This window comes from Bufo gargarizans, chromosome 3 (genome assembly GCF_014858855.1).
Source record: "Bufo gargarizans isolate SCDJY-AF-19 chromosome 3, ASM1485885v1, whole genome shotgun sequence".
In the NCBI taxonomy this organism is placed as follows: Eukaryota; Metazoa; Chordata; class Amphibia; order Anura; family Bufonidae; genus Bufo; species Bufo gargarizans.
In genome coordinates this window covers 51,935,978-51,957,485 of record NC_058082.1, presented here as the reverse complement: position 1 = coordinate 51,957,485, position 21,508 = coordinate 51,935,978, and the positions used below count along the sequence as shown (strand labels likewise).

The window sequence follows — 21,508 nt, the reverse complement described above, 5'->3', positions numbered from 1 at the left end:
TCGATTCGCTCATCGCTAGCTGCAACCATCCCCCCCACCCCCTTCCTTCCCCATAAGATCATAAAAGACATTTTGGAGGTATAATAACTTTTTTATTGCTAATTACTCCTGTGACTGGGGCTAACATAGTAGTCCCAGTTATAGAGGGAATAGCCCCCAGAGGTTTCAGTCCCCAGTCTGATTTGCTAGAACCGGGGAAAGAAATAGCGTCACTACTTTCTGACCTGACAGGTCCTCTTTAAAGGGGTTGCGCACCTTTGGGAAGGAGGGTGGACAGGAGCCTCCATCAACAGCCATTTTTGGACTGGTTTTAAAGGGGTTTGCAAGATTTGATTCTTGATGGCATTTCTTCAGAATAGGTCATCAATATCTGATCCTGGGGGTCTGACTCCTGGCACCGCATTGATTAGCTGATTGAAGAGGCCACAGAGCTCACTGAGCTCCATGGCCTCCTCCGAGGCCAGTGACTTCATGTACATTGGTCACATGGCCTAAGTGCAGCTTTATTCCAATTCAATTAATAAGCCTGTGCTGCAATACCAAGTACAGCAGCTATACTATGTGTGGCGCTGTGCTTGGCAAGCTGTGAAGAGGCCACAAAGCTCATGAGAGTACTGTAGCCTCTTTAAACAGCTTATCAGCATGGGTCCTCTGAGACACAGCCCCACCAGTCAGATACTGATCACCTCTCCTGAGGATAGGCCATTTATCTAATATATAAAGCTGAGTGTATGTGTGTGTGTATATATGTCCGCTAAATGAATCCACACCGTCGCATTTACAATAACGAAATTTGGCACACAGGTACATCAGGTGTCCGGGAAGGTTTTAGACCGAGTCTCCGCTCTCTAGGATGTACCGTTCCTGAGATATTCCCATGACCTACAATAGCCAATAGAAGCCTGCAGGTCTTTCTCTTCATATCCCAACTGCCATACACACGGTTACATGTCCCTTATCAGCCAATAGAAGCTCGTAGGCTATTAGTCTCCAAATACACACAGTTTTTATCCAGGTTTTCATAACAACCCAGCCATTTTTCTTCAATGCTGCAGGTCCCACTAAGCCACGCCCCCCCCCACTCCGCAGCCGACAGGGATTGAGGGTAAAAATCAACTTGTGTCAGCTGCAGGGGTGGGAGGGAGGCTGACTTTTTCTCCCTGCAGCTCAGACAGCACAGTGCTGCTGTCTGAGAGTGAGCTGTTCAAAAGGACATTCCTGCGTGAGATAGTCCCCAAAAAATGCATTAGCCAATAGAAGCCTGGTCACATGAGCTTTATCAGTCAATAGAATCTTGCAGGCCCTTAGTCTCCACATACACACAGTTTTACTCTAGGTTTTCATAACAAACCAGCCATTTTTCTTCAATGCTGCAGGTCAGCAGGTTGCACTAAGCCATGCCCCCTCCCACTCCGCAACCGACAGGGGTTGAAAAAATTTGGGTTAAAATCTACTTCTGTCATCTGCAGGGGTGGGAGGGATGGGGACTTTCTCTTTACAGCTCATTCTCAGACAGCACAGTGCTGCTGTCTAAGAGTGAGCTGTTTAAAAGGACATCCCTGCGTGAGATAGTCCCCAAAAATGCATTAGCCAATAGAAACCTGGTCACATGACCTTTATCAGCCAATAGAATCTTGCAGGCCCTTAGTCTCCACATACACACAGTTTTACACCAGGTTTCCATTACAACCCAGCCATTTTTCTTCACTACTGTAGGTCAGCTTTAAAGGGGCAGGGAGCTGTGAATGACACTGTTAAAGGAGCGGAGTGCTGAGGAGGCCACAGTTCAGGGGCAGGTAGGGTGGCCATTCAGGCCACCATCAAAAGATGAACTTAAAAACCCTGCCCCCAGGTCCCTGTCAGCCTTAAGGGTGTGAGGGAGGGTGACTTTATCCCTGCAGCTCATGCTCAGACAGCACGGTGCTGCTGTCTGAGAGTGAGCTGTTCTAAAGAACATTCCTGTGTCTGTCCAGGCCATGCGCCGGACGGAAGACAGGGAGTCTGAAAGCTGGAATGTCCCACCTAAAACCAGACCTCTGGCCACCAGGCTGCTGTGGAGGGCACAGTTAAGGGGACGGTGCGGTATGGAGGTCAGTGTTAAGGGGCAGATTGCTGTAGAAGCCACTGTTTAGGGGACGGGGTGTTGTGGAAATTACTGTTAAGGAGATATGGTATTGTGGAGGTCACTAAAAAAGGAGCGGCTGCTGTGGAGGAGGTCACTGTTAAAGGGGCAGGTTGCTGTGAAGGTCACTGTTAAGGGGGCGGAATGCTGTTGAGGTCACTGTTAAAGGGGCATGCTGCTCTAGAGGTCACTGATAAGGGGGCGGGTGCTGTGGAGGTCAGTTGTAAGGGGCGGGGTGCTGTAGAGGTCACTGTTAAGGGGGCGGGGTGTTGTGGAGGTCACATTTTAAGGGAACAGAGCTCTCTAGAGGACATTGCTAAGGGGGCGGGTTATTGTGGAAATCGATGTTAATGAGACGGGGTACTTTGGAAGTCGCTAATAAAGGGTCGACCGCTGTGGAGGTCACTGTTAAAGGGGAGGGCTCTGTGGATGTTACTGTTAAGGGGGAAGGCCGCTGTGGAGGTCACTGTTAAAGGGGAGGGGGCTGTGGATGTTACTGTTAAGGGGGAAGGCCGCTGTGGAGGTCACTGTTAAAGGGTCGAGGTACTGTAGATGTCACTGTTATAGTGGGTACTGTCAATATCTTTTAATGACACACAGAAACATTAAATTAAATAGAAGCCAGGTCCTTCTGATAATATCAAAATATATGACAACCCCTTTGTTAGCCTATTAGTAGCTGCATGTATGTGCCCTTCCCAGCACATGTGCAGCTAGGAATAGATAGTGGCCGAGCCCTTTAATGGCAGCCCGTGAGCACAGTGTAACCTGTAATAGAGGGTACACATGTAGCAGATGAACACAGAACAGAATTAGTTCACCTGATACCAGTAGCCAGCGCCATCTGCTTTCTCTTATGCAAGTCGGATAGCTAAGACATCATGTCCTGTCCCTATAAACCATTTAGAGAAACATCACAAATAGGTCACCCAGGATGGCTGCTGACCGTGCTACAGACAGGACACACTGAACCGGGCATACATAACTTAGGCAGCATGAATAACACATATTGTGCAATACCCGTAAGATAGAAAGTCGTAGGTGTTGTGTACTGATCTCCAAGCCTGATCAAGAAGCAATGAGGACATGAAGCCCAATGTTTATGTGCATTTACACATGAACACTTTTTATTTTATTTTCTTGTATCAGGCAGTGACTATTCTGATACTTTTTATAAAACAAATCCTGTTACATTGTTTGAAAAGGGATCACAGCACTCCCTCCATGGCACAGGCAGACCCTGGAGCAGCTCTACAACATGAGAATCCCACAAACAGATCCTTATATCATAGCTTCCAGGAACCTATGTGAGTAAAGTGGTGGGAATAACTGCAGTCACACCTGAATTTCAGGTTTTCCCAAAATCTCAACATGTCTGATCTCTCTTCTAGTTACAGTTAATTGCATAATAGAACTGGGTTCCTCTAGAAGGAACCTGTCACACTGAACCCTGTGTCTGAGCTGCAGACATCATGCTATAGAGCAGATTGATATATACATTTGTGGGAGAAGATTCAGTATAACTTGTATTTTATACATTCCTGCTCATTCTGAGCTTTCAAGTCCAGGAGACGGTCCTATCAGTGATTGACAGCTATCTGTGTATACAGTCATAGAGGGAAAGCTGTCAATCACTCATAGGACCGTCCCTGGACTCCAGAGATGGCTGTCATTCACTGATAGGACCGTCCCTGGACTCCAGAGATGGCTGTCATTCACTGATAGGACCGTCCCTGGACTCCAGAGATAGCTGTCATTCACTGATAGGACCGTCCCTGGACTCTAGAGATGGCTGTCATTCACTGATAGGACCGTCCCTGGACTCCAGAGATGGCCGTCATTCACTGATAGGACTGTCCCTGGACTCCAGAGATGGCTGCCATTCACTGATAGGACCGTCCCTGGACTCCAGAGATAGCTGATCACTGAAAGGACCGTCCCTGGACTCCAGAGATGGCTTTCATTCACTGATAGGACCGTCCCTGGACTCCAGAGATGGCTACCATTCACTGATAGGACCGTCTCTGGACTCCAGAGATGGCTGCCATTCACTGATAGGACCGTCCCTGGACTCCAGAGATGGCTGTCATTCACTGATAGGACCGTCCCTGGACTCCAGAGATGGCCGTCATTCACTGATAGGACTGTCCCTGGACTCCAGAGATGGCTGCCATTCACTGATAGGACCGTCCCTGGACTCCAGAGATAGCTGATCACTGAAAGGACCGTCCCTGGACTCCAGAGATAGCTGATCACTGAAAGGACCGTCCCTGGACTCCAGAGATGGCCGTCATTCACTGATAGGACCGTCCCTGGACTCCAGAGATGGCTGTCATTCACTGATAGGACCGTCTCTGGACTCCAGAGATGACTGTCATTCACTGATAGGACCGTCCCTGGACTCCAGAGATGGCCGTCATTCACTGAAAGGACCGTCCCTGGACTCCAGAGATAGCTGATCACTGAAAGGACCGTCCCTGGACTCCAGAGATAGCTGATCACTGAAAGGACAGTCTTCTTGACTTCAAAGCCCAGAATGAGCAGGAATTTCAACAGATACATTACAAGTTATGCTGAATCTTTTGCCATAAAACCATGTATCAGTCTGCTCAGCTCCTCCTGCTCTATAACATGCTGCCTGTAGCTTAGGTTGTAATTCACGGTGGCAGGTTCCCTTTAAATAATATATATATGTACTAACACTAATGCTTTAAAATAGTTCTCCAACTCTCATTTGAATTCCCTTTGATATGGTCAATGGAGCATAACAAAGTAGAGAGGGGTTCCCCAACAAGGACAGTCCTAATTTAGCCAGAGAGCAGATAAAAATAAAAGGCATATATTACACACAATCATTGTTTTTAATGGGCACAGTTAAAGGCTATGGGTAGCTTTAGGGGACATTTTGTTTATTACTGCATTCTACTTATCTTGGGCTAAAAACCATTTTTCCAGTTGGTATTTATTTTAAAAATTCAACTGTTTGTCTTCTACAGCTTTCATTGCCACTGCATCTACAGTCTGTCACTTCTCCTTTGTGAAACCCTTCAGAGAGCTGCTCTGCCTGGGGCCGACCGAGCCCTCCTCACAGCCACCGTCCCGAGCCCTCCTCACAGCCACCGTCCGGGTACATAAAGATTTGATGCTCTCAGCATTAATTAGGTTACTTTCACAATAGCATTAAAGTTTTCCGGTATTGAGTTCTGTCATAGGGGCTCAATACCGGAAAAAAAACGCTTCCATTGTGTCCACATTCATTGTCAACGGGGACAAAACTGAACAGAACGGAGTGCTCCAAAATGCATTCCGTTCCGTTTAGTTGTGTTCCCAGACCAGAGAGCAAACCGCAACATGTTGTATTTTGCTTTCCGTCCTGGGAAAAACGGTCAACGGGGACGGATCCGTTTAACTCTGACACAATAGAAAACAGATCCGTCCCCCATTGACTTTCATTGGAGTTCATGACGGATCTGTCTTGGCTATGTTACAGATAATACCACCGGATCCGTTCATAACGGATGAAGACGGTTGTATTGTCAGTAACGAAAGCGTTTTTGGTGGACCCTGCCAGATCCAGCAAACACGCTGGTGTGAAAGTAAGTAGCCTAAATGCTAGAAGCATCGGGTACTCATGCACCTGGCCAGCGGCTGTAAGTGCCCTCCTCTATTCAACTGTATCATGATCCTTAGGACGATGATACAGTTGAATACTGTGGCAGGGGTGGCAGTATATTGTTCTGCACTGTACTAGTGGTAGTTTGTGCTGCACTATGGTGTTGCTGCCTACATACAATATGGGACCACTTTTAGATTTTTTTTTCCAGGGCCACTTTAAGTTCCCAGTCCGCCCCTGTCCCTTATTTTTAGTTCCCTGACAGCTCGTAAACACTCATGTAAGAAGCTAAAGTCTTATCAGTTTGATCATAACTTGGCTTAAATGAGTGTTGATGAGCTGTTAGGAAAGTAAAGACCAAGCCGTCAGAGCAGCTTTATTCCTCCTAAATGTAAAGTGCTTTTGGAGGATAGCCAGTTCTGGTTATATCTGTGTAGAGTTCTTGGCTCGTTGACCCCTTGCAAATGATTAACAAACCTTCTACTGATGCGAAAAATTTTACAATATTTGGGTGATTCATCTTAGCCAGGAGGGTAACCTCCTTGTGGGACGCCTCTTTCTCCTTCCTGGCCATCTGCAGAAGACAAGAGAACAGATGTCAGTCATTTTCACATAATCTGTTCTGAAATTGTTCTGTACTTTTCACATCTGCGTTTTTCTTTTCCGGTATTGAGATCCGTCATAGGATCTCAATACCGGAGAAAAACACTTCCATGTTGTCCCCTTTCATTGTCAATGGAGACAAAACTGAACAGAATGCACCAGAATGCATTCCGTTCCATTTGGTTGCGTTCCCATAATGGACAGAAAAACGCAGCAAGCAGCGTTTTTCTGTCCGGCATGGAATGCGGACCAAAACGGATGACACACAATGCAAGTCAATGGTGCCGGATCTGTTTTCTCGGACACAATAGAAAACTGATCCAGCTCCCATTGACTTACAATGGGTTTAGTGCCGGATCCGTCTTGGCTATTCTAAAGATAATACAACCGGATTCGTTCATAACGGATGCAACCGGTTGTATTATCAGTAACGGAAGCGTTTTTGCTGGTCCCTGCCAGATCAGGCAAAAACGCATATGTGAAAGTAACCTAAGCAAAATGTAAAATGAAACTTTTCACTTCTGAAAATAACCCTTAGACTGAACAGTAACGTAGTAAACGTGATAAAATGACCGCACCACTGGTTCCTCCATACACCAGCTAGAAATCTTCTAACAGAATATAGGCTGCTATAAATGGAACCCTAAATTCTGGTGGTGGAACTGCTACCAATAACAACTTCAAATTTCCTTCTGATCTCTCAGGGCTCTGAAGCTGGAGCTTCCTTGGGGTTATCCCATGCTGTCACATGTGACGAGCTGCTGCCCACCCACAGAAAGGGAAGGGAAAAGTCCTGCAGATAATGTGAGTAAGGGCTCATTCAGATGGCAGTACGTGTTTTGCGGTCCGCAAATTGTGGATCCACAAAACACAGATACCGGCTCGTGTGCGTTGTGCATTTTGCGGACCGCACATGGCCAGTACTATGATAGAAATGCAATTACCGACAATCCTTTTTGCGGGGCCGCGTGCAGCCTCGTTGAAATGAATGGGTCCACACCTGTTCCACAAAATTGCGGAACAATGTGGACTCGTACAAACGGTCGTGTGAATGATCCCTAAGAAAGAGAGAAAAAACCTGAAAAGGTGGAGAGCACCATTTATTGCACTAATATAGCTAAAATAACGATGTGTATTATGCAGTTTTTTTATTTGTGGAATAAACCTCTTTAGGGATATGTTCACTTGTGGCCGGTTTACAGTAGAAATTTATGCAACGGAAAACTGGCTCTTTTCTTTTGAATGGCAGAAAACACATGAATTTCAGATGAATGGGCCAGTTGCAGAAACTGCTACAACAAATCTATCAAGTGTGAATTTACCCCAAAAGGCCTCACCGTATACATTAGACATTTGCAAAATGACCAGTTCCATAAGGTGCATTTTCTGTGCCCAAAGTCACCGCATTTTAAAGTGAAAACCCCATCACAAAACCATGCCTATTTGCGGTGAAATGTGTATGGTTTTGCCATGTGTGTTTTGACCACGTGCCACACTACCAGCCCATGTGAATACACCCCCAACTAGCGTAGGGATCAGCAACCTCCGGCACTACATCTACTGTCAAACTACAACTCCCAGAATCCTCCTTTCACTACAACTCCCAGAACAGCCAAGTAAGTGTGCATGCTGGGAGTTGTAGTTTTACAGCAGCTCGAAAGCCAAAGGTTGCCGATCCCTTTTCTAGGGCTTTTTAAATCTGCAGCATGTCAAGAATCCATTCTTATACCTGGTACTGCATACTTGCCCCGATTTTACCAACTTTTGGTTGGTAAAATCGGGGCATCCAAAACCCCGCCCAAAAATGCCAACTTACAGGTGGTGTTAGAGTTAGCCTTGCTCATTTTGTCCTGGGACAGCTCAAATTTGCCCTGCAAATTCGGGACAGTTGGCAATTTTTTGTACTGTACTTTGCAGTGGAATTCCAGTGCAGATTTCAAAACCAATACGTGCTGTGTGAACCCGGCCTAAAGCCTCATGCACACGACCGTTTTCCGTTTTTTTTCGCGGACCCATTGACTTTCAATGGGTCCGTGGAAAAATCGGAAAATGCACCGTTTTGCAGCCGAGGCCGTGATCCGTGTATCCTGTCCATCAAAAAAATAAGACCTGTCCTATTTTTTTGACGGACAACGGTTCACGGACCCATTCAAGTCAATGGGTCCGTGAAAGAACACGGATGCAAACAAGATTGGCATCCGTGTCCGTGATCCGTGGCCGTAGGTTGCTTTCATACAGACGGATCCGAAGATCCGTCTGCATAAAAGCTTTTACTGATCTAAGTTTTCACTTCGTGAAAACTCATATCCGACAGTATATTCTAACACAGAAGCGTTCCCATGGTGATGGGGACGCTTCTAGTTAGAATACACTACAAACTTTGTACAAGACTGCCCCCTGCTGCCTGGCAGCACCCGATCTCTTACAGGGGGATATGATAGCACAATTAACCCCTTCAGGTGCGGCACCTAAAGGGGTTAATTGTACTATCATATTCCCCTGTAAGAGATCAGGGCTGCCAGGCAGCAGGGGGCAGACCCCCCCCCCCCCTCCCCAGTTTGAATATCGTTGGTGGCACAGTGTGCGCCCCCCATCGGGCCCCCCCTTCCTCCCTCTAATGTTAGAAATCGTTGGTGGCACAGTGTGTGCCCACCATCGGGCCCCCCCCTTCCTCCCTCTAATGTTAGAAATCGTAGGTGGCACAGAGTGCGCCCCCCATCGCCCCCCCTCCCTCCCTCTATTGTAATAAATCGTTGGTGGCACAGTGTGCGCCCACCATCGGCCCCCCCTCCCTCTATAGCAGTAACAACATTGGTGGCAGTGTGCGGCCTCCCATTCCCCCCCCCCCATCATTGGTGGCAGCGGAGTTCCGATCGGAGTCCCAGTTTAATCGCTGGGGCTCCGATCGGTAACCATGGCAACCAGGAAGCTACTGCAGCCCTGGTTGCCATGGTTACTTAGCAATAGTACAACAGTAGAAGATTCATACTTACCTGCTTGCTGCTGCGATGTCTGTGAACGGCCGGGAGCTCCTCCTACTGGTAAGTGACAGTTCTTTAGCAATGCGCCGCACAGACCTTTCACTTACCAGTAGGTGGAGCTCCCGGCCGGACACAGACATCGCAGCAGCAAGCAGGTAACTATGAGTCTTCTACTATTGTACTATTGCTAAGTAACTGGGACTCCGATCGGAACTCCGCTGCCACCAATGATGGGGGGGGAATGGGAGGCCGCACACTGCCACCAATGTTGTTACTGCTATAGAGGGAGGGGGGGCCGATGGTGGGCGCACACTGTGCCACCAACGATTTATTACAATAGAGGGAGGGAGGGGGGGGCGATGGTGGGCGCACACTGTGCCACCAACGATTTCTAACATTAGAGGGAGGAAGGGGGGGCCGATGGGGGGCGCACACTGTGCCACCAACAATATTCAAACTGGGGAGGGGGGGGGTCTGCCCCCTGCTGCCTGGCAGCCCTGATCTCTTACAGGGGAATATGATAGTACAATTAACCCCTTTAGGTGCCGCACCTGAAGGGGTTAATTGTGCTATCATATCCCCCTGTAAGAGATCGGGTGCTGCCAGGCAGCAGGGGGCAGTCTTGTACAAAGTTTGTAGTGTATTCTAACTAGAAGCGTCCCCATTACCATGGGAACGCCTCTGTGTTAGAATATACTGTCGGATCTGAGTTTCACGAAGTAGCTCATATCCGACAGTATATTCCAACATAGAGGCGTTCCCATGGTGATGGGGAGTTTTCTCCAATCCGATGGTATATTTTAACTTGAAGCGTCCCCATCACAATGGGAACGCCTCTATGTTAGAATATACTGTCGGATATGAGCTACTGCTTGCACCTCAGATCCTACAGTATATTCTAACACAGAGGCGTTCCCATGGTGATGGGGACGCTTCAGGTTAGAATACACTACAAACTTTGTACAAGACTGCCCCCTGCTGCCTGGCAGCACTCGATCTCTTACAGGGGGATATGATAGCACAATTAACCCCTTCAGGTGCGGCACCTAAAGGGGTTAATTGTACTATCATATTCCCATGTAAGAGATCAGGGCTGCCAGGCAGCAGGGGGCAGCCCCCCCCCCTCCCCAGTTTGAATATCGTTGGTGGCACAGTGTGCGCCCACCATCGCCCCCCCCCTCCCTCCCTCTATTGTAATAAATCGTTGGTGGCACAGTGTGCGCCCACCATCGCCCCCCCCTCCCTCCCTCTATTGTATTAAATCGTTGGTGGCACAGTGTGCGCCCACCATCGCCCCCCCTCCCTCCCTCTATTGTATTAAATCATTGGTGGCACAGTGTGCCAACCACCATCGCCCCCCCTACCTCTATAGCAGTAACATTGGTGGCAGTGTGCGGTCTCCCATACCCCCCCTCATCATTGGTGGCAGCGGAGTTCCGATCGGAGTCCCAGTTTAATCGCTGGGGCTCCGATCGGTAACCATGGCAACCAGGACGCTACTGCAGCCCTGGTTGCCATGGTTACTTAGCAATAGTACAATTGTAGAAGATTCATAATTACCTGCTTGCTGCTGCGATGTCTGTGAACGGCCGGGAGCTCCTCCTACTGGTAAGTGAAAGGTCTGTGCGGCGCATTGCTAAAGAACTGTCACTTACCAGTAGGAGGAGCTCCCGGCCGTTCACAGACATCGCAGCAGCAAGCAGGTAAGTATGAATCTTCTACTGTTGTACTATTGCTAAGTAACCATGGCAACCAGGGCTGCAGTAGCTTCCTGGTTGCCATGGTTACCGATCGGAGCCCCAGCGATTAAACTGGGACTCCGATCGGAACTCCGCTGCCACCAATGATGGGGGGGGGGGAATGGGAGACCGCACACTGCCACCAATGTTACTGCTATAGAGGGAGGGGGGGGGGCGATGGTGGTTGGCACACTGTGCCACCAACGATTTAATACAATAGAGGGAGGGAGGGGGGGGCCATGGTGGGGGCACACTGTGCCACCAACGATTTATTACAATAGAGGGAGGGAGGGGGGGGCGATGGTGGGCGCACACTGTGCCACCAACGATATTCAAACTGGGGAGGGGGGGGGGTCTGCCCCCTGCTGCCTGGCAGCCCTGATCTCTTACAGGGGAATATGATAGTACAATTAACCCCTTTAGGTGCCGCACCTGAAGGGGTTAATTGTGCTATCATATCCCCCTGTAAGAGATCGGGTGGTGCCAGGCAGCAGGGGGCAGTCTTGTACAAAGTTTGCAGTGTATTCTAACTAGAAGCGTCCCCATCACCATGGGAACGCTTCTGTGTTAGACTATACTGTCGGAAATGAGTTTTCACGAAGTGAAAACAGATCAGAAAAAGCTTTTATGCAGACGGATCTTCGGATCCGTCTGTATGAAAGCAACCTACGGCCACGGATCACGGACACGGATGCCAATCTTGTGTGCATCCGTGTTCTTTCACGGACCCATTGACTTGAATGGGTCCGTGAACCGTTGTCCGTCAAAAAAATAGGACAGGTCATATTTTTTTGACGGACAGGATACACGGATCACGGCCTCGGCTGCAAAACGGTGCATTTTCCGATTTTTCCACGGACCCATTGAAAGGCCTATTGCACTCGACCGTATGGCTTTTTCAGTGTTTTGCGGTCTGTTTTTCATGGATCCGCTGTTCCGTTTTTTGTTTCCGTTGTGTTTCCGTTTCTCCGTATGGCATATACAGTATACAGTTATTACATAGATAAAATTGGGTTGGCCATAACATTTTCAATAGATGGTTCAGGAAAAAACGGAAGACATACGGATGCATTTCCGTATGTGTTCAGTTTTTTTTGCAGATCCATTGACTTGAATGGAGCCACGGACTGTGATTTGCGGGCAATAATAGGACATGTTCTATGTTAAAACGGAACGGAAAAACGGAAATACGGAAACGGAATGCATACAGAGTACATTCCGTTTTTTTTTGCGGAACCATTGAAATGAATGGTTCCGTATACGGACTGTATACGGAACGCAAAAAACGGCCAGTAAACGGGAAAAAAAAACGGCCGTGTGCAATAGGCCAAAGTCAATGGGTCCGCGAAAAAAAACGGAAAACGGCACAACGGCCACGGATGCACACAACGGACGTGTGCATGAGGCCTAATGCAGTAGAAAATGAGGACATTGCCACAAGACAATTTACTTTTGCATTTATCACGTGGCCTGGGACCTCCTACATATACAATACAATATGCCGCTCACCTTGGAGAGATTCACTTCTTTGATCACACATGGGATGTTGTCATTTTTTCCTTTAGCCAGAAAAGCCTTTCCAAATGCTCCTTCCCCGATCATCCGAATTATTTCAAAGTTATTCATGTTTTACTGTCACACTGGACCTTTATTAAGGGAAAATGAATACTTTATAGAAATATTTCATATTAAAAAGCATTGTTAGGTTACACAGCGCTGTACGTTCCTTAGTCCATTAAGGACCGGGCCGTTTTTCACCTTAAGGACCAGACTGATTTGTGAAAATCTGATATATGTCACTTTATGTGGTGATAACTTTAAAACATTTTTACTTATCCAAGCCATTCTGAGATTGTTTTCTTGTCACATATTGTACTTCATGACAGTGGTAAATTTGAATCAAAATATTTCATTTTTATTTAGAAAAAAATACCAAATTTACCAAAAAGTTGGAAAAATTCGCAACTTTCCAAATTTCAATTTCTCTGCTTTTAAAACAGATAGTGATACCTCCTAAAATAGTTATTACTTTACATTCCTCATATGTCTACTTCATCTTTGGATCATTTTGTGAATGCAATTTTTATTTTTTGGGGACGTTACAAGGCTTAGAAGTTTAGAAGCAAATCTTGACATTTTTCAGAAAATTTCCAAAACCCACTTTTTAAGGACCAGTTCAGGTCTGAAGTCACTTTGTGAGGCTTACATAATAGAAACCACCCAAAAATGACCCCATTTTACAAACTACACCCCTCAAGGTATTTAAAACTGATTTTATAAACTTTGTTTACCCTTTAGGTGTTCCACAAGAATTAATGGAAAATGGAGATGACATTTCAGAATTTCACTTTTTTGGCAGATTTTCCATTTTAATATTTTTTTTCCCCTAACAAAGCAAAGGTTAGCAGCCAAACAAAACTCAATATTTATTGCCCTGATTCTGTAGTTTATAGAAACACCCCATATGTGGTCAAAAACTGCTGTACGGGCACACGGCAGGGCGCAGAAGGAAAGGAACGCCATATGGTTTTTAGAAGGCAGATTTTGATGTACTGGTTTTATGACACCATGTCACATTTGAAGCACCCCTGATGCACGTCTAAAGTAGAAACTCCCAAAAAGTGACCCCATTTTTGAAACTACACCCTCAAGGTATTTAAAACTGATTTTACAAACTTTGTTAACCCTTTAGATGTTCCACAAAAATTAATTGAAAATGGATATGACATTTCAGAATTTCACTGTTTTTGCAGATTTTCCATTTTAATCATTTTTTTCCGCTAAGGCTACTTTCACACCTGCGTTCGATCGGATCCGTTCTGAACGGATCCGCTCATATTAATGCAGACGGTGGCTCCGTTCAGAACGGATCCGCTCATATTAATGCAGACGGTGGCTCCGTTCAGAACGGATCCGTCTGCATTAGAACTTAGAAAAATTTTCTAAGTCTGAAAGTAGCCTGAGCGGATCCATTCCGACTTTACATTGAAAGTCAATGGGGGACGGATCCGCTTGAACATTGAGCCATATGTTGTCATCTTCAAGCGGATCCGTCCCCATTGACTTACATTGTAAGTCGGAACGGATCCGCTCGCCTCCGCACGGCCAGGCGGACACCCGAACGCTGCTTGCAGGCGGATGCATTCTCAGTGGATCCGCCTCCACTGAGAATGCATTAGGGCCAGACGGCTGCGTTCAGGGCCGCTCGTGAGCCCCTTCAAACGGAGCTCACGAGCGGACACCTGAACGCAGGTGTGAAAGGAGCCTAACAAAGCCAGGATTAACAGCCAAACTAAACTCAATATTTATTGCCCTGATTCTGTAGTTTACAGAAACACCCCATATGTGGTCGTAAACTGCTGTATGGCCACACGGCAGGGCGCAGAAGGAACGCCATATGGTGTTTGGAGGGCAGATTTCACTGGGATAATTTTAACTCGTCATGTCAAATTTGAAGACCCTCCTGATGCACCCCTAGAGCAGAAACTACAAAAAAAGTGACCCCATTTTGGAAACTACGGGATAAGGTGGCAGTTTTGTTGGTACTATTTTAGGGTACAGATGATTTTTGGTTGCTCTATATTACACTTTTTGTGAGGCAAGGTAACAAAAAAATAGCTGTTTTGCCACAGTTTTTTTTTTTTGTTATTTACAACGTTCACCTGACAGGTTAGATCATGAGCTATTTTTATAGAGCAGGTTGTTACGGACGTCACAATACCAAATATGACATAGTCAAAAAGGATTTTTTAATGTCTCCATATTCTGAAAGCCATAGCTTTCTTTTATTTTTTGAGAGAATGTCTTATGTAGGGGCTCATTGTTTCAGTATGACGGTTTGATTGGGGTGCATATGACTTTTTGATCGCTTGCTATTACACTTTTTGTGATGTAAGGTGACGAAAATGGCTTTTTGACACAGTTTTATTTTTTTACGGTGTTCACCTGAGGGGTTAAATCATGTGATATTTTTATAGAGAAGGTTGTTACTGACGCGGCGATACCTAATATGTATACGTTTTATAATTTATTTTAGTTTTATACACTAATATTTTTGAAACAAAAATAAATAAATCATGTTTTAGTGTCACCAAAGTCTGAGAGCCATAGCTTTTTTCCTTTTTTGGGAGATTCTCTTAGGTAGGGTATCATTTTTGCGGGATGAGGTGACGGTTTGATTGGTACAATTTTGGGGTGTGTATGACTTTTTGATCGCTTGCTATTACACTTTTTGTGATATAAGGTGACAAAAAAAATGTTTGTTTTTTTTACACCTTTTTTTTAGGTTTTTACAGACGCGGCGAAACCTAATATGTATACTTTTCTATTTTTTTACATTTAACACAATAAAAGCATTTTTGAAACAAAAAAAAAATCATGTTTTAGTGTCTCCATAGTCTGAGAGCCATAGGTTTTTGATTTTTTGGGCGATTGTCCTATGTAGGGGCTCGTTTAATTTTTTTTATTCAAAACACTTATTTTTTTTAAACTTTATTTCTGTCCCACTCTGGGACTTCAACTTTTTTTGGGGTCTGATCCCCTCTGCAATGCATTACAATACATCTGTATTGTAATCCATTGCCTGTTCGTGTACTACACTGAGTCATACACTATCAGGTTTCCTAGGAGACCGGGCCTGAGGCTGGATCTCCTCGGCACCCGTAGAAGGCAGTTCCCGACGCAGTGCAAGGCATTGGGCAGCCTCTGCACGGCATCGGGCTGCCTTGTCACGCATCGGGTCCCCGCCACAGCAGCGCGGGGACTCGATGTGCTGCTTCACCAGTCGCAAACCACTTCTATGTCGCTGTCAGCGCGGACCGCGGCATAGAAGGGGTTAATCCACCGGCATCGCTGTAAACAGCGATGCCGGCGGATACAACAGGGGCCCGGCTATCAGGGACTGCCAGACCCCTGCAGTGATCGGGCGCGCACCACTCTGGTGCCGCCCGATCATCCCGCCGTGCATGTACGGCGTTCTGCGTTAAGGGGTTAAAGGGGTTGTGTCACCTCATAACATGGCATTTATTATGTAGAGAAGGCTAAAACAAGGCACTTACTAATGTATTGTGATTGTCAATATTGCCTTCTTTGCTGTCTGGATTTATTTTTCCGTCACATAATACTCTGCTTGTACCCAAGGTTACGACCACCCTGTAATCCAGCAGCAGTGGACGGGACCGTGGGAGTGCAGCACCTCCCGTCATGTGCAGCACCTCCCGTCCTAGCCACTTCGTATCTGCGCTGCAGCGGTGGCCGCAACCTTTGACAATTAGCAGTGTATCCAGCCAACAGAGGAGGCAATATGGACTATCGCAATACATTAGTAAGTGCCTTGTATTAACCTTCTCTACATGATAAATGCTTTTTGATGAAGTGAGACAACCCCTTTAAGAGGTCAATGTAAATGTTCCCTGCATTATAATTAGAGATGAGCGAATCAAATCCACCGAAGTGGAATTCGATCCGAATTTCAGGATAAATTCGATTCACCGTGAAGCCGAATTTCCTCGTGCTTCATGGTAGCAAAGCTATTACCTGAAATAGTGTAAAAAAAAAATAAAAATACAAAAAAATCTAACTTACCTCCTCCATCTGCTCACGACGGGCCGGCCACCGCCATCTTGATTATAGATCTTGCCAAAATCTTGTGCGTGCCGTCGCGAGCAAATGGAGGCGGTAAAGTATGATTTCATTTTTTTTATGTTAATTTTACACTCAGATGCCGCTATCGCAGCTCCCTGTCATTGCAGCCGCTACTTACAAAAAAAAATGCGCTTCGTGACAAAGTAGTTAATCACGAAGCCAAAGCCATGAGTCAAATTTTCTAAAACTTCCCTCATCTCTATTTATAACGGCCATGGTGAGACTTCATTGAATATTTAATAGGATTGTCTTCTTAATGTTTAATTACAAGAGGAGGATTCAGTGATCGGGATAGGCAGCTTGCAGTTTATGAATATTGAGGACTTCACTATGTGCGCACAGCATGGAGAGGACTTTTAGGCCACATTCACATGGTCAGTATTTGGAATCGGTATTTGTAGAGCCAGGAAGGGGTCCAAAACACAGAAGAGATATTTCTTATATACGTTTCTGTAGGTTCTGCTCCAGGCTTTGGCTTACAAATACTGATGAAAAATAGTGACCAAGTACTGCAAGGAAAAAAATTATAAGTGACCCACAGCGGAAATCAGGGACACAATCACCACTTTACCCTGTTGTAGGTATAATTCGGGAGGCTCCCCTGACACATCCCTCCAACAGAAGGCTGTGACATATCCCACTGTATAAGCATAGGGTAAAATATGTCGCAAATGGGATCCTATTGAGAAAAAACAAGCATGTTGTGCAGTACACTGCTTTTTTACTGTATAGCTTTGTATGGTTATAAATGTGTGATCACTGGGGACCCACAGCTGAGAACCCTACTGATCACTGGAACGGTCCCAAGTCCCCTATTTCGGAGGCGTTTTAGCATTGGTCAAACATGCATACTACCTCTCCATTCAAGATCTAGACATAGCCCAGTACAGTGCTCAGATATCTCCGTCAGTCCCATATATATTGAATGGAGCGGCAGTGCATATGCGTGACCATTTAAACTGCTCCTAAACTGGGGTTTGGGACCCCAATTCTTGAGTGTAGAACAGAGACGGCTACTAAGTTATTCCATACCACAGGTATATGACTGAGGCCAGGTGTGTCCTTTCTTCTGCAGCTCTCTTCCTATCACAGCTCAGGAGGCAGTTGAAGGATGAAACTGAGCACGTGCGGCCATCTCAGTGAGCAGGACAAAGAAATAAGAATAAACAGACAGCAGGTGGCGCTATACAGATACATTATTGAATAACTCAGTGGCTATACTAAATTTTTTATTACATGCAATTATAAAAGTAATCAGATCCAGGTGCTGGTTTGAAGACTGTAGAATATTTTTTGTGGCACAACCCCTTTTAGCGGACAACATTTTAATTAAAAAAGTCACCCTTGGCCTCACCCACTTTTTCTGATTTCTTGGTGCTTCATAAATATTGCGCTCATTCTGAACACCATATTTCTCAAAGTAATAATGCCAGACAACTGGCATAAATGCCTTGATAAATCTCCCGCTTCCCATCTATTAAAAAGCTGGCTGCCTGCAGTCACCACTAGGGGGAGCTCAATGCGTAGGAATCTATGCGGTTACGATTGTATGAAATGGAATCTGTAATCATCTGTTTGCACTGATCTCATCCTAGTGGTAGTCGCAAGAAAGTGCAGTGCTTTCACATGGGAGAGAGAAGTTGCTCGGCGCCCCAACCTAAACCCCCCTCTACCTTCCCAGGCCCCAAAGCAGTCATGTGGTCTGCCTCTATTGAAGGTATCAATAAACATGCATGGGTCCTTACTGTACCTCCATACACCCCCAATTACATTAGGAGACACGCAGACTTATTTTTCTATTGAACACCATGCAAATTCATCAGGAAAAATATTGTGGCGTTGCTTACAGGGAAGAAAATCTCCAGTTTTCAGCATAGCATGAAGCACTATAAGGCGGCACATTGATACCCATGTCTGCTGTACACATTACTGTACATATGTAGTTGGAATGTATTGCGCCTTTTAATACCTGATGGTTATGTAAGTGAGACCGGCATGTTATAGCAAAGCTTTGCAGGAAATTACTGCTTTGCATGAACTCTGTGCCAGAATGAATTATTTTATTACGGGAATCGCAACGCCCAATAAAATGCAGATTAAGGTGCGGCCACGATTTATTATGAAAATATAGTCTACCGATAACAGTAATTATGCATATTACCTCTCCATTAAAGATCTAGACATTGCCTAGTTTAGTGCTCAGATATCTCCGTCAGTCCCATATATATTGAATGGAGCGGCAGTGCACATTCGTGACCAATTAAACTCCTCCTAAACTGGGGTTTGGGACCCCCATTCTTGAGTGTAGAACAGAGACGGCTACTAAGTTATTCCATACCACAGGTATACTAATGTATATGGGCATGACTGAGGCCAGGCGTGTCCTTTCTGCTGCAGCTCTCTTCCTATCACAGCTCAGGAGGCAGTTAAAGGATGAAACTGAGCATGTGCGGCCATCTCAGTGAGCCGGACATAGAAATAAGAAAAAACAAACAGCAGGTGGCGCTATACAGATACATTTTATTGACTAACTCAATGGCTATACTACATTTTTAATTACATGCAATTACAAAAGTATTGAGATCCAGGTGCTGGTTTGAAAACTGTAGAATATTTTTTGTGGCACACAGTGGCGGATTATAATTGGGGCGTTTGGGTCGGTAGCCCCGGGCCCGGCATCGCTGGGGGGCCCAACGACCCAAACGCCCACAAACTACGGCGGGGCACGGGAGCGCATAGTTCCCTGCCCCGCCGCCGATCACCGCCATAGGCTTCAGGCCTAGCAGGCCTGAAGCCTATGCGGTAGTAAAATCCCGGTGCAGGCGGGCGTGATGACGTCATCACGCAGTGCCTGTGCCCTGACGTGTGTGCGCACGCCTGCACCATCTACGAGTGAGCGCCGGCTGGGACACAGGTAAGTATTAGCTTTTATTTTTTTATTTTTTTGTGTGCCAACTGCCGACTTTGGGGGACATTACTGAAGGAACAGGGGGGGGGCAAACTACTACGTGGGGGCAAATTACTAGTATGGGGGAAATTAATACTGTGGGGGTAGTGTGGGAGACAATTAATACTGTAGGGGCAAATTACTACCATGGGGGAATTAATACTGTGAGGGCAGTGTGGAGAAATTAATACTGTGGGGGCAGTGTGGGGGGCTATTTACTTAATGGATGGCAGTGTGGGGGCAAATTATCTAATGGGGGGCAGTGTGGGGGGTTATTACTTGATGGGGCAGTGTGGGGGGCAAATTACTTAATGATGGGGCAGTGTGGGGGCAAATCACTTAATGGATGGCAGTGTCGGGGCAAATCACTTAATGGATGGCAGTGTGGGAGCAAATAACTTAATGGATTGCAGTGTGGGGGGCAAATTACTTAATGGATGGCAGTGTCAGGTAAAATGATCTAATGGGGGGCAGTGTGTGGTGTTATTACTTGATGGGGGCAGTGTGGGCAGCAAATTACTTTGTGGGTGAAATTACTACATGGGAGGCAGTGTGGGGGAAATTACTGTATGGAGCAGTGTGGGGGAAATTACTGTATGGAGCAGTGTGGGGGAAATGACTATATGGGGCAGTGTGTGGTGTTATTACTTGATGGGGGCAGTGTGGGCAGCAAATTACTTTGTGGGTGAAATTACTACATGGGAGGCAGTGTGGGGGAAATTACTGTATGGAGCAGTGTGGGGGAACGTACTATATGGGGGAAATGACTATATGGGGCAGTGTGGGGGAAATGACTATATGGGGCAGTGTGGGGGAAATGACTATATGGGGCAGTGTGGGGGAAATGACTATATGGGGCAGTGTGGGGGAAATTACTGTATGGGGCAGTGTGGGGGAAATGACTATATGGGGGAAATGACTATATGGGGCAGTGTGGGGGAAATGACTATATGGGGCAGTGTGGGGGAAATGACTATATGGGGCAGTGTGGGGGAAATTACTATATGGGGCAGTGTGGGGGAAATTACTGTATGGAGCAGTGTGGGGGAAATTACTATTTGAGGGCAGTGTGGTGGAAATTACTATTTGGGGGCAGTGGGGGGGAAATTACTTTATGGGGGCAGTGGGGGGGAAATTACTTTATGGGGGCGGTGTGGGGGAAATTACTTTATGGGGGTGGTGTGGGGGAAATTACTTTATGGGGCAGTGTGGAAGAAACTACTATATGGGGGCAGTGTGGGGGAAATTACTATATGGGGCAGTGTGGGGGAAATTACTATATGGGGCAGTGTGGAAGAAATTACTATTTGGGGGCAGTGTGGGGGAAATTACTATATGGGGCAGTGTGGGGGAAATTACTATATGGGGCAGTGTGGGGGAAATTACTATATGGGGCAGTGTGGGGGAAATTACTATATGGGGCAGTGTGGGGGAATTACTATATGGGGCAGTGTGGGGGAATTACTATATGGGGCAGTGTGGGGGAATTACTGTGTGAGGGCAGCGTGGGGGAAATTACTATATGGATCAGTGTGGGGAAACTACTATAGCAGTGTGGGGGCCTTTCTATTAGGGGACATTATTTCTGGGGACACTATACAGGTATTATTACCTGGAACACAATATAGGGTGTTATTATTACTGGGGGCACTCTAGGGGACATTAAAATTGCTGTAGACACTATAGGGACCTTTGGGGTAATTCATCAAACTGGTGTAAAGTATAACTGGGTTAGTTACCCATAGCAGCCAATCAGATTCCAGCTTTCATTTTTCACAGCTCCTTTGGAAAATTAAAGGTGGAATCTGATTGGTTGCTGTGGGCACCTAAGCCAGTTGTAATTTACACCAGTTTGATAAA

The 21,508-nt window shown here is 46.1% G+C and overlaps 1 protein-coding gene across 11 annotated transcripts in view; it reads right to left on the bottom strand.

The window, feature by feature from the left end:
- Nucleotides 1-21,508, bottom strand: part of NEK5 (NIMA related kinase 5) — an 86,044-nt gene that overhangs the window by 52,866 nt on the left and 11,670 nt on the right. For 9 of the 11 annotated variants that reach the window (XM_044283536.1, XM_044283532.1, XM_044283539.1 and 6 more), the window contains exons 2-3: nucleotides 12,568-12,704; nucleotides 6,213-6,309 (exon numbers count right to left, since the gene is read on the bottom strand). In XM_044283536.1, coding sequence (XP_044139471.1) covers nucleotides 6,213-6,309; nucleotides 12,568-12,684 — 214 coding nt within the window. In that variant the 5' untranslated portion in view covers nucleotides 12,685-12,704. Of the gene's footprint in view, nucleotides 1-6,212; nucleotides 6,310-12,567; nucleotides 12,705-17,733; nucleotides 17,837-21,508 lie in introns of all 11 variants that reach the window. The other 2 variants (XM_044283533.1, XM_044283534.1) reach the window with 1 other exon arrangement.